The sequence below is a fragment of the Ursus arctos genome, unplaced genomic scaffold, assembly GCF_023065955.2.
Source record: "Ursus arctos isolate Adak ecotype North America unplaced genomic scaffold, UrsArc2.0 scaffold_36, whole genome shotgun sequence".
Lineage (NCBI taxonomy): Eukaryota > Metazoa > Chordata > Mammalia > Carnivora > Ursidae > Ursus > Ursus arctos.
This window is the reverse complement of record NW_026623050.1, coordinates 23,530,314-23,545,056: the sequence shown is the minus strand read 5'-3', so window position 1 is coordinate 23,545,056 and position 14,743 is coordinate 23,530,314. Positions and strand designations below refer to the sequence as shown.

General features: G+C 38.1%; 1 protein-coding gene across 11 annotated transcripts in view; it reads right to left on the bottom strand.

The window, feature by feature from the left end:
* The window catches only part of RNF111 (ring finger protein 111), a 113,190-nt gene that overhangs the window by 17,183 nt on the left and 81,264 nt on the right, over positions 1-14,743 (bottom strand). For all 11 annotated transcript variants that reach the window (XM_048219685.2, XM_048219701.2, XM_048219708.2 and 8 more), the window contains exons 4-6: positions 12,228-12,391; positions 8,992-9,186; positions 1,856-2,175 (exon numbers count right to left, since the gene is read on the bottom strand). In XM_048219685.2, coding sequence (XP_048075642.1) covers positions 1,856-2,175; positions 8,992-9,186; positions 12,228-12,391 — 679 coding nt within the window. The remainder of the gene's footprint in view (positions 1-1,855; positions 2,176-8,991; positions 9,187-12,227; positions 12,392-14,743) is intronic.

Here is a 14,743-nt window from a genome sequence, read left to right as displayed (position 1 = left end):
TCCTCAACTTCCTGCTGTGCCCACACAGGTCTCAACTGGACACTATCTGACATTATCTCATGAGCATGTGGCTCATTTCAGAGTCCTCCAATGTCTATATAGTCTCAAACTGTTTATATTGTTAAAACTTCACTCTCTGTTCTCCTTCATACCCATTATCACCACTGACTGCCTGATCCTGTTGATTTTTCTCAAGTTTTATGTGCAGTCCAAATATATCTACTTTGAGATAAATGAATAGGTGACATTCATTTTACAATGAACAAACGGTAAGAGATTCTACCTATAATTAACTCACTCAGTTATTAAAAGAAAATGTTGCATGCACACTTGATCTCTCAAACCAACTGTGTTACTTATTAGTTCAACAACAGTAGTCTATAAACAAAAAGACCACATTTTGGTAGCTCTTGAACGAATGTGGGAAAAGTCAGCAAATTCACTTCTTCACCATTTTTCTACAATACTTATAAACCCTCCCTTTCAGCTCATATTTCTAGTGAAAGAAAATTCTGCTTTTAAGCAGGGCCTTTCATTCAGCCCACTGACGTTTTTCTTGATGCTTCCTCATTCCCAAGAAGCAGAACAGGTTTAGATGATCAGTAGATGTTAATACTTAGAACTGTTAGGAGAACCAAGACACAGTCTAAAATCTATTTGATCGTATTTCCTAGTAAACCCCTTCAAATTTACTCTTGAAAACAGCAGCTTGTCTTTTAAGGGAACATCCCTCTTTCTTAATTATTTTTAATCTGTCAGATCCAGGAGAGATAAACCATCAAAATTTAAAAAGATGAAGCAAGTACTTTAGAAAAGATCAGGGGATACAGAAAAGCAGTTGCTCTGAACTTTCTGACTATTTTCTAGTATGTCAGTTACAGTTCTACCTCCAAATTACGTTTTGTTTTTCAAAGTATGTCCCTACCCAGGTTTTATCACAATTTTAGAGACAACACAGCAAAAGTTAAACTAGCATGTAATACATGACCTTCGTTTGCTCCACGTGATCACCAATACTAACGTAATATTATCTGACATTTCAAGCACTCATCAATAGTCTCAACTAACTTACTTAATTATAATTTTGTAACTGATACTTCAATCCCCAAGAAATAAAAACCTCATCTGCTCCTGAGAAACTATGTCACTGGTTTACATCCGAGAAGGCAGTTTATTTCTAGATGAGTGGAGATATAGGCAGCTCCAGTGTAAAAGGTAGAGGGTAAAAAACTAGGAAAATTTCCCTATTTCTCATGAATCAGGTTGACACTGCAATTTCAACACTATGAAATAAAATTCCAGAGATCAGATTCACCTGTATTTAACTAAAAACACAAAAAACCATTTCAAAATAAAAAAAACAGTATCACTTCTAATTTTCTACATCCCAAGCCTTCTCAGTTAGTTGTAATAACTTAGACCATCAGAAAATCCTAGAGGATAGGGGCGCCTGGGTGGCACAGTGGTTAAGCGTCTGCCTTCGGCTCAGGGCCTGATCCCGGCGTTGTGGGATCGAGCCCCGCATCGGGCTCCTCCGCTGTGAGCCTGCTTCTTCCTCTCCCACTCCCCCTGCTTGTGTTCCCTCTCTCGCTGGCTGTCTCTATCTCTGTCGAATAAATAAATAAAATCTTTAAAAAAAAAAAAAAAAAAAAAAAAAAGAAAATCCTAGAGGATAAAAAACAACAACAACAACACAGACCACTAAATTGGGCCACTTTTGCCAGGGCAACAAGAATGATTTATTTAGCATACAAAATTCAGCATTAGGGTTGTTTTTCTTTTTCCTCCTGAAACAAGTACAATTTTTAAAAATTAAGGAGAAAAAAAAAAGAAAACCTCATCCAATTCCACATACCTGGTCATGATAGCTGGTGCCAGAACTACTGTTGGCTCCACAAGGCGCTTGTACTTGAGGAGGTCTTTCCACAGGGCAAGTAGGATCACTAAAGGAGGGAGAAACTGGGACAGGCGGGTGGGGAGTATGATGGTGGTGGTGATGATGCTGAAAATGGTGGCCATGCTGCTGAAAGCAACTTGTGTGCGGATGTCCTAATGCATGGTGATTCTGTGACGACCCCCCACAAGGTGAGTGCTGGGGACAGCAGGAAGGTAATCTTGGCATTGCAGGAGGGCCAGTTTCTGTTACAGCACTAGACGCAGTTCTCCTTGAGTCATCTTGAAACAAACAAAAATGCATAGAACAATCAAATGATCAAATATCACTGTGTAAAAAATAGGGACTGTGTATAAATAAGTAAATAAAGAATTAATTGTTTAGTAAATTCAAATCTCTGTAAGTAAAAATGTGATAGCACCACATTCTTAACATCCGTATCACATAATTTTGGGCAATGATCTTCACTGGGATTTTTCTGAAAGCCTAAATTCCTCGGGAGGCTCATATGTACATGATGGTGTTTTTTTGTAAATTTTTTTTTAAGTTTTATTTATTTAAGTAATCTCTACAGCCAGCGTGGGGCTCGAACTCACAACCCTGAGATCAAGAGTCGCATGCTCTTCCGACTGAGCCAGCCAGGAGCCCCTACCATGATGTTTAAATGGCCCAGTCGGTTGGAGCGACCAATTCTTGATCTTGGGGTTGAGTTTGAGCCCCATGTTTGGTGTAGAGATTGCTTAAAAATAAAATCTTAAAAAAAAATTTTTTTTTTACTTAAAATATAAAAATTAGAAGAGTGGAGGAGTGCCTAGGTAGCTCAGTCAGTTAAACGTCTGCCTTCAGCTCAGGTCATGATCCCAGGGTCCTGGGATCCAGTCCTGCCTTGGGCTCCCTGCTCATCAGGGAATCAGCTTGACTCTCTGCCTATGCCCCTCACCGTGCTCCTGCTTGCTCTCCCTCTCTCTCTCAAACAAAAACTTAAAAAAATTTAAAGACAAAAAAAAAAAAAACACACATTAGAAGAGTGGAGAGGCCAGAGCCCTGTCCTTCCCCCCAACGCCCTTCTGCACCTGATTCCTGAGTCATCTCCTCAGAACCCTTAGGATTCTAGAGTACCACTATTATGGCCCTATTTCTAGAGTAACCAAGACCAGGGATACCCTGCTCCTATCTGGCTCACAGAACCTAGCCAATCTCTTCTGTGCCAATGTACTGATTAGGAAGATTCTAGTTACTCATAAATAATACAAAAATTCAACACAAACTGGCTAAATAATAAAAGGAATTTACAGGCTCACATAAATGAATCTGGGTGGGGTGCGCTTCAGGCTCTGGTTGATCGTCTGACTGCAGCAAACCTCCCTGTAATTTCCCTGGGTCTGCCCTCCCATACGTGTTGTATCCTGCCTTTCCTGATTCTCTTCTGGGTAAGGTCTGTGATCTAAACCCTGTTAGGCAGTATCTCTATTCTAAATCTCTGTACTTTTCTTTTTTCCCCCAAGCTCCGAGTCTGTCCTATTTGGGCTAATTTCTTGTACTCTTTTGTAAAGGTTCTTAACCTTGGAACTAGAATTCAGGAATCTGTGAACTTGGATGGAAAAAAATTACTAATTTTTACTCATTTCTAATTGCCTCCTGGAATTAATACTACCTTGTTAGCATCAGTTGAGGTTAAATATTATAAGTAACTTGTAAAAACAACAACAAAGTTGACAAGGTGTTTATTTTTTTAAGCTCCCTCTTTTTTTTCTAAGATTTACTTATTTATATGAGCGGGGGGCGGCGGAGGCACAGAGGAAGAGGGAGGGAGAGAGAATCTCCAGCAGACACCTCACTGAGCATGAAGCCTGACATGGGGCTCAATCTCACAACCCTGAGATCATGACCTCAGCCAAAATCAGTTAGACACTTAACAGACTGAGCCACCCAGACACCCCAAGGTGTTTACCTTTAAAACATAAATTACAGCTGATTCAAAGGCAGTTCTATAATTATGTCACTTTCATCCATTTGCATTCCAATTTTCTTAAATAACCTGGACAAAGTTACAACTAGCTTATCAGGGACAGACTATGATCAACAGCTTATCTTTGTTATGCTGAATCAAACATTAATTATTTTCCATATGCTGTAATATTTGTAGCAATAACTATGACAGTAGCTTTACTTCTGGCAACATTTTCAGGGTTTTATCTCAGCTCCTGTTGCACAAATATCATTTATTGTGTTACTTCATAAAAAATGATCAAAAACCTCTGGAACACTAAATCCATTCAGTGGGTAGACTAAATGATCTTCATAGTTACTTCCAATTCAGATGCTTTAATTTTACAAATCCAGCTATCTGAGGATTATGTGTAACTCTAAAATGTAGAAGGGGGGGCACCTGGGTGGCTCAGTCAGTTAGGCATCTGCCTTCGACTCAGGTCATGATCCCTGGGTTCTGGGATTGAGTCCCACATGGGCTCCCTGCTCAGTGGAGAGTCTGCTTCTCCTTCTCCCTCTGCCCTTTCACCTCGCTTGTGCTCTCTCTCTGTCTCAAATAAAATCTTATTTTTTTTTTAAGATTTTATTTATTTATTTGACAGAGATAGAGACAGCCAGCGAGAAAGGGAACACAAGCAGGGGGAGTGGGAGAGGAAGAAGCAGGCTCATAGCGGAGGAGCCCGATGTGGGGCTCGATCCCGTAACGCCGGGCTCACGCCCTGAGCTGAAGGCAGATGCCCAACCGCTGTGCCACCCAGGCGCCCCTCAAATAAAATCTTAAAAAAAATAAAAATAAAGTAAAATAAAATGTAGGAGTGGAGTCAGAGTGAGAGACAAGGAAACACTATATTTACAGCTGAACACATATTTAAAAGGTCATATCACTAACAATGTGGCCTCAGAAAGAAGACTGACCTTATAGTTCTACCTCTTAGGGTACAGTTTTGGCTTCCAATTAAATCAATAGTCTATTTTCCTAGAGTGCAGAACCTCTCTGTTGCTTAAACAGGATAGCAACCCAAAGTAAAGACGACTGAATCTCCTCTTGTTCCAGTTACTGATCAAGGAAAACTGCCATAAATTAGAAGGGAAATACCAAGGTCTGATCAAGCAAATAAAATACTTCCTTTTTATTAGAATTAGCCCACACAGTATCCACTAAAAATGAGACAATAAAAAAACCTGCATCAGAGAAATCAATTCCATGGCCCAGTGACATAAAGCTGGTTAAAGTACTTTCACTATAATTCTAGCAGGATTATTGAGACGTATTCATGCATCTATTCATTCATCTGGCAAGTCTTACACATAATAATGGCATGGTAAAGGTCTACAAAAGGCACTGGAAAATACAATGGTGAAAACCAAAGTCCTGGCCTTTTTTTTTTTAAGTAGGTTCCACGCCCAGCCTGGAGCCCAATGGGGGATTTAAACTCACGACCTTGAGATCAAGACCTGAGCTGAGATCAAGTGTCAGATGCTTAGCTAAGCCACCCAGGCACCCCGAAAGTCCTGGCCTTTAAAATAACTTATGATGTTGTCTGCCTCTGTTGTTTTATCTCTGGCAACTAGAAACAGGCCTGCACAATGTAGGTTGTTCAATAAGCCCTTGCTAAATATAAATTCACCTCACAAGGGAAAAGAGGCATGAATGGAGCTAAGTGCTAAGAAGAAAAAAACTTGATCTTTCGTCCTCAAGAAGATCATCATTACCAAGTATGGAAACAATTTAAGATATAAATCAACCAGCATTAGAACAGAAGCACTGGGTTCTAATATAGTATAGGGCAATGTTGTGCCCCAGGGAACATCTGGCAAAACCTGGGGTATTTTTGTTGGTCACACATGGAGGGGAAGTGGTACTACTGGTATTTAGTAGATAGAGGCCAAAAATGCTGCTAAATATCCTACAACACACAGGGCAGCCCCCCATACAAAGAACTGTGCAGCACAAAGACAACAGTGTCAAGACTGAGAAATAAAGAAAGAGTACAGGCTCCAAGCCAGACTTCCTAGGTTTGAAAACTTGCTCCATTACCATACAACCATGGGCAAGTTACTCCACCTATAAAGTAAGAAGAGTAACAGAATCTGCCTCATAAGTTATTACAAAAATCAAAGTTAATGTAGGTAAATCATGGACCAGCATTATGAGCTTAACAGATGTTAGGTATTATTATCCACTAGAACATTATTAGTTCTGTTAGGACAGAAAATTTATGTTTTCTTCCCAATGCCTAGAACAGTGCCTGATTTATAGTGTGCAATCAATAAATATTTGAATAAATGAATATATAAGAGATCATGCATGGATAAAGCAAGGAGCACACAGAAAAGTCAGACAGATGATGAGCTGCTTGGGGCATGCTGAGTTTGAGGTGACCACAGAATGGTCCAGAGGAGATGTCCAGCAGGCAGCTGGATATGAAAATTTAAAACAAGAAGAGGGCTCTGTAAACACAAATGGAAGGTCACTGGCATACTGGTGGTAGCTGAAAACACATGCAGCTATGAGATGGGCCAGTGAGAAAGGATAAGAATAGAGTCCTGGGAGAAAAGAGAGATAAAAAGAAGATTATTGCCAGACTTTTTAACACGTCTGTTTTGACAGGAGTCAGAAGCAAGTTAAAGGAAGGAGTTTAAGGTATAGAAGATCCATTTACATGTACAAGACTTAACACAAATGTACACACGCACACTAAGGGAATGGAACAAGCAGAGATGCTGAGAAGGTAACCGTTAAAGCAAGGTCAAGGACATAAGAAGAGACAAAAAGTAGAGAACCAATAAAGGGACTGCAAAGAACAAGAAGGAATTAAAAGACCAGGAGTCAGGAGAGAAGGATAGGTATAAAAGTTTTCATGAAAGGGTTGGAAGTTATGAGTGCTTGAGAACTTTCATTTACTTTTTATTTATTTTTCCCTGGGGGAATGAAAGTCTTGAGGAGAATTAGAGAATTTTAGAATAGCCGCTAAGGGGAAAGAAAGGGAATTAAATGAGATACATCATACTATGGCAACTTATTACCAAAAGCCCAAGATTAGATACCATAAGTTCATGAGGCACCAATCTGCTTGGTTGCGTAATTTTCACCAGCCCCATCTAAAAACCTGGATAGGAGTGAAGCTAGATGGCTTGAGTGATTCAAGGCTGGAAATATGCAAGAAGGTACAAAGTAAGAACACGATATGAAGAAAACAGGAGACTGATGTTCAATAGAGTCTTAGCAGGAAATGAAGTCAACTGAGTGCCGCTAATGTCATATGAGTGCCTGTATGTGCTTCTACCAGGTTTATACAAGGAACAATTTGGCCTGGAACAAGGTTCTCCTTGTCTAAAGAAACACAACACAAGCAAGTCTATCCCAAAGGTAGTCATCAATATAGGTAAAGTAGTATCATGAGAAAACTATTCAGATAGTGAAGTCACTACCTTAGATATTAAATGTGAATTCGGAGCGAACAAGAGTCTTGAAAAATACATAAGTAAATAAAAGTTTTTTATGTGTCACGTAAAATCTAGACAAGAGTACATAAAGCTATCAGGAGAAAGGAGTGAATAAGAAGAGTTCAAATCTTTGCCTCAAAGATTATTATTGGCTTTGAAAGTATTTAATGTCCAGATTTCTTCACTTCTGAAATGGGAAGAGTAATATTAATAACAAGGAAATTTTTAAAATTAAGTGATAGTATATATAGTAACATATAAGACAGTAGGGTACTTGGGAAAGAGTATACACTCGATAAATGAAGTAAAAATTAGCCCATTTCATTTCTCCCTACATTTTTTTTTCAAAGAACATAGTATTTAAAAGACATCTTTGGGAAACTTCCTTGGGCTCTGGATTCTACTCTCAATTTTCCGTAACAGTAAGACCTAAATCCAGCCACAAGAAGATTTCCTAATCTGCTCAATATAAGTTATAATGATATTGTAAGAACTGAATAAGATACTATTAAAAAATGATAGAAACATAAGGTGGTTTCATTGTTAACGGTGATATAGTCAAATCAGGGTCTACAACAACCCAGTTAGTAAATATTAGGCAAGTTCTTATCTCCATGCCATTGTTCAGAAAGAAAGAAGGCTAGTTTAATGCTCAGTTAAACAGGTGACAGGAAAAAGAACCAGAGATATCACTACTAACTGAAAAATAATAAATAATCTGAGGTAAGAGCTGAAACACTTAAAACACAGGAGTATATCTTTGTGATCCTGGGTTAGGAAATGGTTTCTTAGATATGACAGCAAAAAAAAAAAAAAAGAGAAAATGGACATCATCAAACTTTTTAAAAAACTCCCATCCTCATTTTCAATTCTTTTGGGGACATACCTAGGAGTGAAACTGTAGGTCACAGAGTAACTATGGTTTAACTTTTTGAGGAACCGCCAAAGTATTTTCCATAGCGACTGCAGCATTTTACATTCCCACCAGATGTTCACTATGGTTCTAATTCCTCTACATTCTTGTCAACACTGGTTATTTTCTGATTTCCTGTTCTTTCGTTTTGTTTTTGTTTTTGTTTTTAATAACAGACATCCTGATAAGGATAGAGCAGTGCTTCACTGCTTTGATTTACATTCCTCTAATAACTAATGATGCTGTTTTCATGTCCTTCTTGATCAACTGTGTATCCTCTCCGGAAAAATACCTATGCAAATTCTTTGCCCACTTTTGAACTGGGGTATCTGTCTTTTTATTGTTGAACTGTGTAAGTTCTTTATATAGTCTAGATACTAGACCCTTACCAGATATATGATTTTCAAGTATTTTTCTCCCATTCTGTAGGCTGCCTTTTCACTTTCTTGATAATGTCTTTTGATGTACAAAAGTTTTAAATTTTGATGAAGTTTAATTTACCTATTTTTTCTTTTGTTATTATATTTTTAGTCAGCCATTTAATTCTCTCTGATCTCTTTCAGTTGAGCTATGATACTTTGGTAATACATAGCACACAAACTCAAATATGAAATCACAGTCTAATTCTAAAGAGACTACTTTGCTCACATACGGTTTATCCTAAGAATATGCTCTTGCTAATATAGCTAAAATCAATACTTTTTCTAACAAGAGTAATGAAAAAGTCCTGCCCCACTTTATCACATACCTCCTACAGAAGTACCAGTCATACTATTGCTTGTAAGAGTAGCTGAAGTCTCTGACACTGTGGAGGGTTGGCTACCAGTGACAGCTGAAGCAGTATCAGAGGCCTGCTCAGAGGTAGATGGATTTGAATTGTTACTGGAAGTGCTTGTGGTTTGTGATTCCATTCTCGCAGAAGTGGTTGGTACTACAGTAGGCTCTACAAAATACAAGATGTTTATTTAGCATTTCATATATTAGGTGATTGGTTATATTTTAATTCAAGGTAACAGTTTTATAATTATTAAAACAAACTTTAAAAATATGAACTCTCCAATAAGCACAATATATAATTTAAAAAACCTTCATAAAGCTAGCCTGCAACATTAAAGTGACATGTAACTAAAATATGATTACTACATTTAAAAAAATCCAACACATATACATATTCCAATAACTCAGGTGATTATCACAGTTTTTTGGGTAACAGCTATGTAAATTTTCTGATCTATCACAAAGAAGAAAATGAGAAAAGGAAAGTAAAAGTCCCTTTATATTATTTTCATACACATTGTCACAGGCTGTCAGAACAGTATTACAAATTACACTTTCTCTGCTACAGAATGGATTCTGGAGTCAGACTGCTTGGATAAGCAATTCTGATTTCACCACTGACACTAAGTCATGGATAAATTACTTAACCACTCTCCCATTTCCTCATCTGTAGAACTGGGAAAGTACAGAATTTTCTTCACACAACTATTGTTAGGATGAACTGAGGTCACATATATAAACCATTCTACAGAATAGTTTATACAACAGTAACCACTTAAACATTAGCTATGATTTTTAAAACTGTTCTAATCTTTTTTTACAGGCCTTTTTGTATGTCTTCAAAAAATTTTTTGCAAATGTTAATATTCATCAGTGCATTCTAATAAAAATTAAAATTTTTGTAGAAAATAAATTTCAGGCAGACCTGGACTTACGTACGAGCTCTACTTTAGACTCTAATTATAAAACAGTTGTTTAAAAAGTGAGGCTAAGTCTGTCCAAAGCATATTCACAACAATTGGGTAAGAAAAGGGACTCTCTTAATGTGATCTAGAATGAGAGGACAAAGTACTGTATACAATGTGGTGTGCTAAGCTGATTCCTGAAACACAAATAGTCCCTGCTGATCTACATGGGACAATGTACTTTGGATGCTTAAACAAATATATTTGCTTATACATAAAACGCAGAGGGAAGAACCTCTGTTTCTTTGCAAATGGTGTATCTCAATTTCTCAACCTTAGCAGTATTGATATTTTGGGTTGGGTGATTCTTTGCTAGGGACAGGAGTGAGGGTAGGGGCACGGCTGTCCTGCGCATTGTAGGATGTTTACAACAGCATCCTGGGCCTCTCCCCATTAGATATTAGTAATGTTCTCCTGCAACTATAAGAACCACAAATGTCTACAGATATTGCCAACTGTCTTCTGGGGCACAAAATGGTCACCACTTAAGAACCACTGGTCTAACTGATATACTTAATATTCAGGACTCATTTTTAGTAAGACAGATGCTTTCTATTGAGAGAAACTAGCAGAGAGACAGGGGCATCTACTGATCCCTGGAATATATTTACAGCTTAGTAAAAGTATTCTGGTTGAACTAATTCCAGAGGGTTAAAAGACTACTCTGTCACCTTTTCCTACTTACTGGCTGACAGATGTCACAGGGGAAAACACAGTTTCCAAGTAGTAATCCTAAATTAATTAACTCTGAGGAATCTCTAATTAATCCCTAATACATTAACCACCATCTTACAGATAATTTATGACGCTTCAAAATAAAAACTGAGACATGGTTGAATGAAATGGAGACAGTGGGAATAAATGATCTCTTCATGAACATCTTAATTCCAAAGTAGTGATACTCTGAAAGCTATGATCATCCAAGCTGCAAACAATCCATATAAAAGCTTATTGCACAAGGCCTGTAACTCTAGCTGTATCCTTTCTCCAATTTATAGCTAACAAATTCACATACGGCTCACCATCTTCCTTTAAGGAAATTATGATTGACCATCACCTTCTAATATGTAATTTATACCTAAAGGTAATTCTTAGTATGTGGGGAAATTCACGTATGTATTCACATACTCATACATGCTACTACTTTCCTTAATCTCTATTTTCCAACTCTAGCTTCCTTTCCTAGTTGCTTGGATGCAGTTATAAGCTGAAAGAAAACACTAAAGCAGCACAAAAAGTACCAGTAATATTAGAGGATAACATAACCTTTAAAAATAACTTTCACCTTTCTTTCTTTTTTAAGTAGGCTCCATGCCTAGTGTGGAGCCTAACATGGGGTTTGAACTCACGACCATGAGATTGAGACCTGAGCTGAGATCAAGAGTCAGTCACTTAACCAACCGAACCACCCAGGTGCCCCAAATTTCAACACGGCAAAAACCAATATTTACCATATAAATTCAAGTTACATTGCTTTTCTGTTACATTTAAAAAGTGTCATTTCTATTTTTCATAGCAAAGTTAAAGTATGACACTAATATTATAAAGGAAATTAATAGGTAAGTCTGAGAGTAGATTAAATTACCACTTGTAAAAGTATTTTTTTTGGGTGCAACTGGGTGGCCCAGTAAGTTAAACATCTGCCTTCAGCGCAGGTCATGATCCCAAGGTCTTGGGATTGAGCCCTGCATTGGGCTCCCTGCTCAGTGAAGAGTCTGCTTCTCCCCCTCCCTCTGCCCCATCCTTGCTCATGTTCTCTCTCTTCTCTCTCTCAAATAAATAAATAAAATCTTTAAGAAAAAAAAAGTACTTTTTTCACTAAGAAAATAACTACTGGGGCGCCTGGGTGGCGCAGTCGTTAAGTATCTGCCTTCGGCTCAGGGCGTGATCCCAGAGTCCTGGGATCGAGCCCCACATCGGGGACCTCTGCTAGGAGCCTGCTTCTTCCTCTCCCACTCCCCCTGCTTGTGTTCCCTCTCTTGCTGGCTGTCTCTGTCAAATAAATAAATAAAATCTTAAAAAAGAAAAAGAAAATACCAAGCAATTAAACAGAATTTTAGGCACAAGTTACAAACTGAGGCTGTTATATGAACTGAAAAATAAGACTGGGTATCTGACAACTTTCCTGTAGTTCAACAATGTTACCAGGAAGCAGTAGTAGGACTTTCATTATAGGAGTTTCAAAGATATTTGATTTTATTAATTCTCTTCATAATTCTATACTGTTACTAATCCAACTTACCATCTTCGTCAACAGTAAGGTCCACAACTTCTGCTGCATTTTGCCTCAAGGGTTGTATAACAGTAGAAATCCTACTACGGTTCCGTGGCTCCTGTGGCCGACTTGTATGAGAATTTGAACCTTGGCTCCAATGAGATCTGGAGTGTCCAAGAGTTGAACGAGACCTTAAATGACATCAGTATTAAATTAGTTAATATAAAAAAAGAACAAAAATTTTAGTTACCCAAGAAATCATAATCCTTTCTTACAAAATACATTGTGAAGTTTCTTCCCCAAAGAAATAATGGTAATAGAATTAAAAATTATGACTAGCAAATATGACCAGCACAATGCCTGGCAGTCAATAAAACACCTGCGGAATGAAATGTTCAACAAATGTTCACCAACTGACCTAAGAATATGAGAAATGATATGTCAGACCAATCACTGGCATAAAATATGTGACTCTTGGTTTTGGCTCAAGTCATGATCTCAGGGTTCTGAGATCAGGCCCTGAGTTGGGCTCTACACTCAGCGTGGAGTCTGCTTAAGACTCTCTCCCTAGGGGGACCTGGGTGGCTCAGTTGGTTAAGCGTCTGACTTTGGCTCAGGTCATGATCTCAGGGTCCTGGGATTGAGCCCCAGGTCAGGCTCCGCACCTAGCAGGGAGGTCTGGTTGTCCCTCTTTCTTCCCCCACCCCACCCCGCTCATGCACTCTCTTTCTCATATAAATAAAATCTTTAAAAAAAAAAAAAAAAGACTCTCCCTCTCCTTCACCTCACTGTGTGCACACTCTTTCTCTCTAAAATAAATAAATAAATCTTAAGATAAGAAAAAAGAATGCAGCTCTTCTCAGTGGTTATTTTGAATACCCACCTGGGTTGTAATCACGTATTTACATTTTCTTTAATACCTAAAATTACTCACCATAGGTAAAGTAACAAAAACATCAGCACCCTAAACATCAAATAACACCCACATGAGCTTGTATGTTTAGTCCAGATTGGACTTGCAAAACATGGTTTTGAGAGGCCTAAACAAAGATAAGTTTTGGTATTGTCCTAAAAAATATTCAAGGCATTAGAGACTTCCTGAGATTAGGAGAGGTAAGGATAGCTGCAGCTAGGTTATTAGTTCGGTAGTCATAAGAAACATCACTTGTTTGAGCTACTTTACGCTTTTATAGCATGTAACCACAAACCCTCAACACCTAGCACTTATGTCATCATCTTTTATTTATGTGTGATGCTATATTGCACTAAATTATCTACAAGTATATACTGTATTTAAAAATATTTTTAAAGATTCACTGTAATAATCTGAACTGAGGGTATGGAGGGACATTATACAGAACATGCAGTCCTAAGGATCTAGAGGGAAAAATAAGTCTGTTTTAGAAAGGTGGTGCTTGGGCGGTTGAGTGGTTCAGTCAGTGAAGCACCTGCCTTCAGCTCAGGTCATGATCCTGGGGTCTGAGGATTGAGCCCCATGTCAGGCTCCCTGCTCAAAAAATCCATAAAATCTTAAAAAAAAAAAAAAAAGAAGAAGAAGAAGAAGAAAGATGGGGCTTCTGAAGTTGGTTTTTTCCTCCAGCCCAAACTGAATGTAAAAATGCTTAGAAGCTTATTATTTAGGGGCACCTGGCCGGCTCCATTGGAAGAACATGGGACTCCTGATCTCGGGGTGGTGAGTTCAAGCCCCACATTGAGTGCAGAGATTAGTAAAAAATAAATAAACTTTAAGGGTAAAAAAAAAGATGCTTATTGTCAGCATGTATGGAAAGAGCGAACCAGATCCATTAATATGCAGTCATCAGGGATATGAGCTCAACCACTCAGAAAAGAACCAGGCTGAAAGTTACCTCAACAAGTGTAGAGCCTAAGAATTTAGAAAGCAGCTCATATTCTAAAATGAAATTCTCAAGTAAACAGGAGTATAAAGGTTAATTTCAGAGACACAGCAAAAAAAAAAAAAAAAAAAAGACACTGCATTCCAGCAAGAATTGTGTAGATCGAGGCATGATAGTAAACAAATGTCTCCGGATGAAATGGTTTTGGTGTGGGGAAAGATCACTATTAAAATTCTTGAGAAACCAAGAGCCTGTAGTGAGACAGAACAGTATTTCTATAGGGACGCTCTTAATAGCTGCAGAAAGTTCCAGGTCCACTTTGCAGTTTATGAAACCTTCAAGGATGTTGTAACTCCAAATATTATGCTGAATGAAGCACCAACAAAAAACCTGGTGTATGAGGAGCAGTTTCACACGGCCCTTAGTCGGTCCTATGATTAGTAGCAACTGTCAAATCCTAAAACTGAAGAATCTGAAATAAAGATGCATTCTTTAAAAAAAAAAAAAAAAAAAAAGATTTTTAAGCAATCTCAACACTCCATGTGGAGTTTGAACGCACAACCCTGAGATCAAAGTTGAAACTGGAACTCCACCGAATGAGCCAGCCAGGCACCCCTGGATGCATTCTCTCTTAGAGACGAAAGGCCAGGAGCCAGCTAAACAGTGACAAAGTTAATATCCCATGTA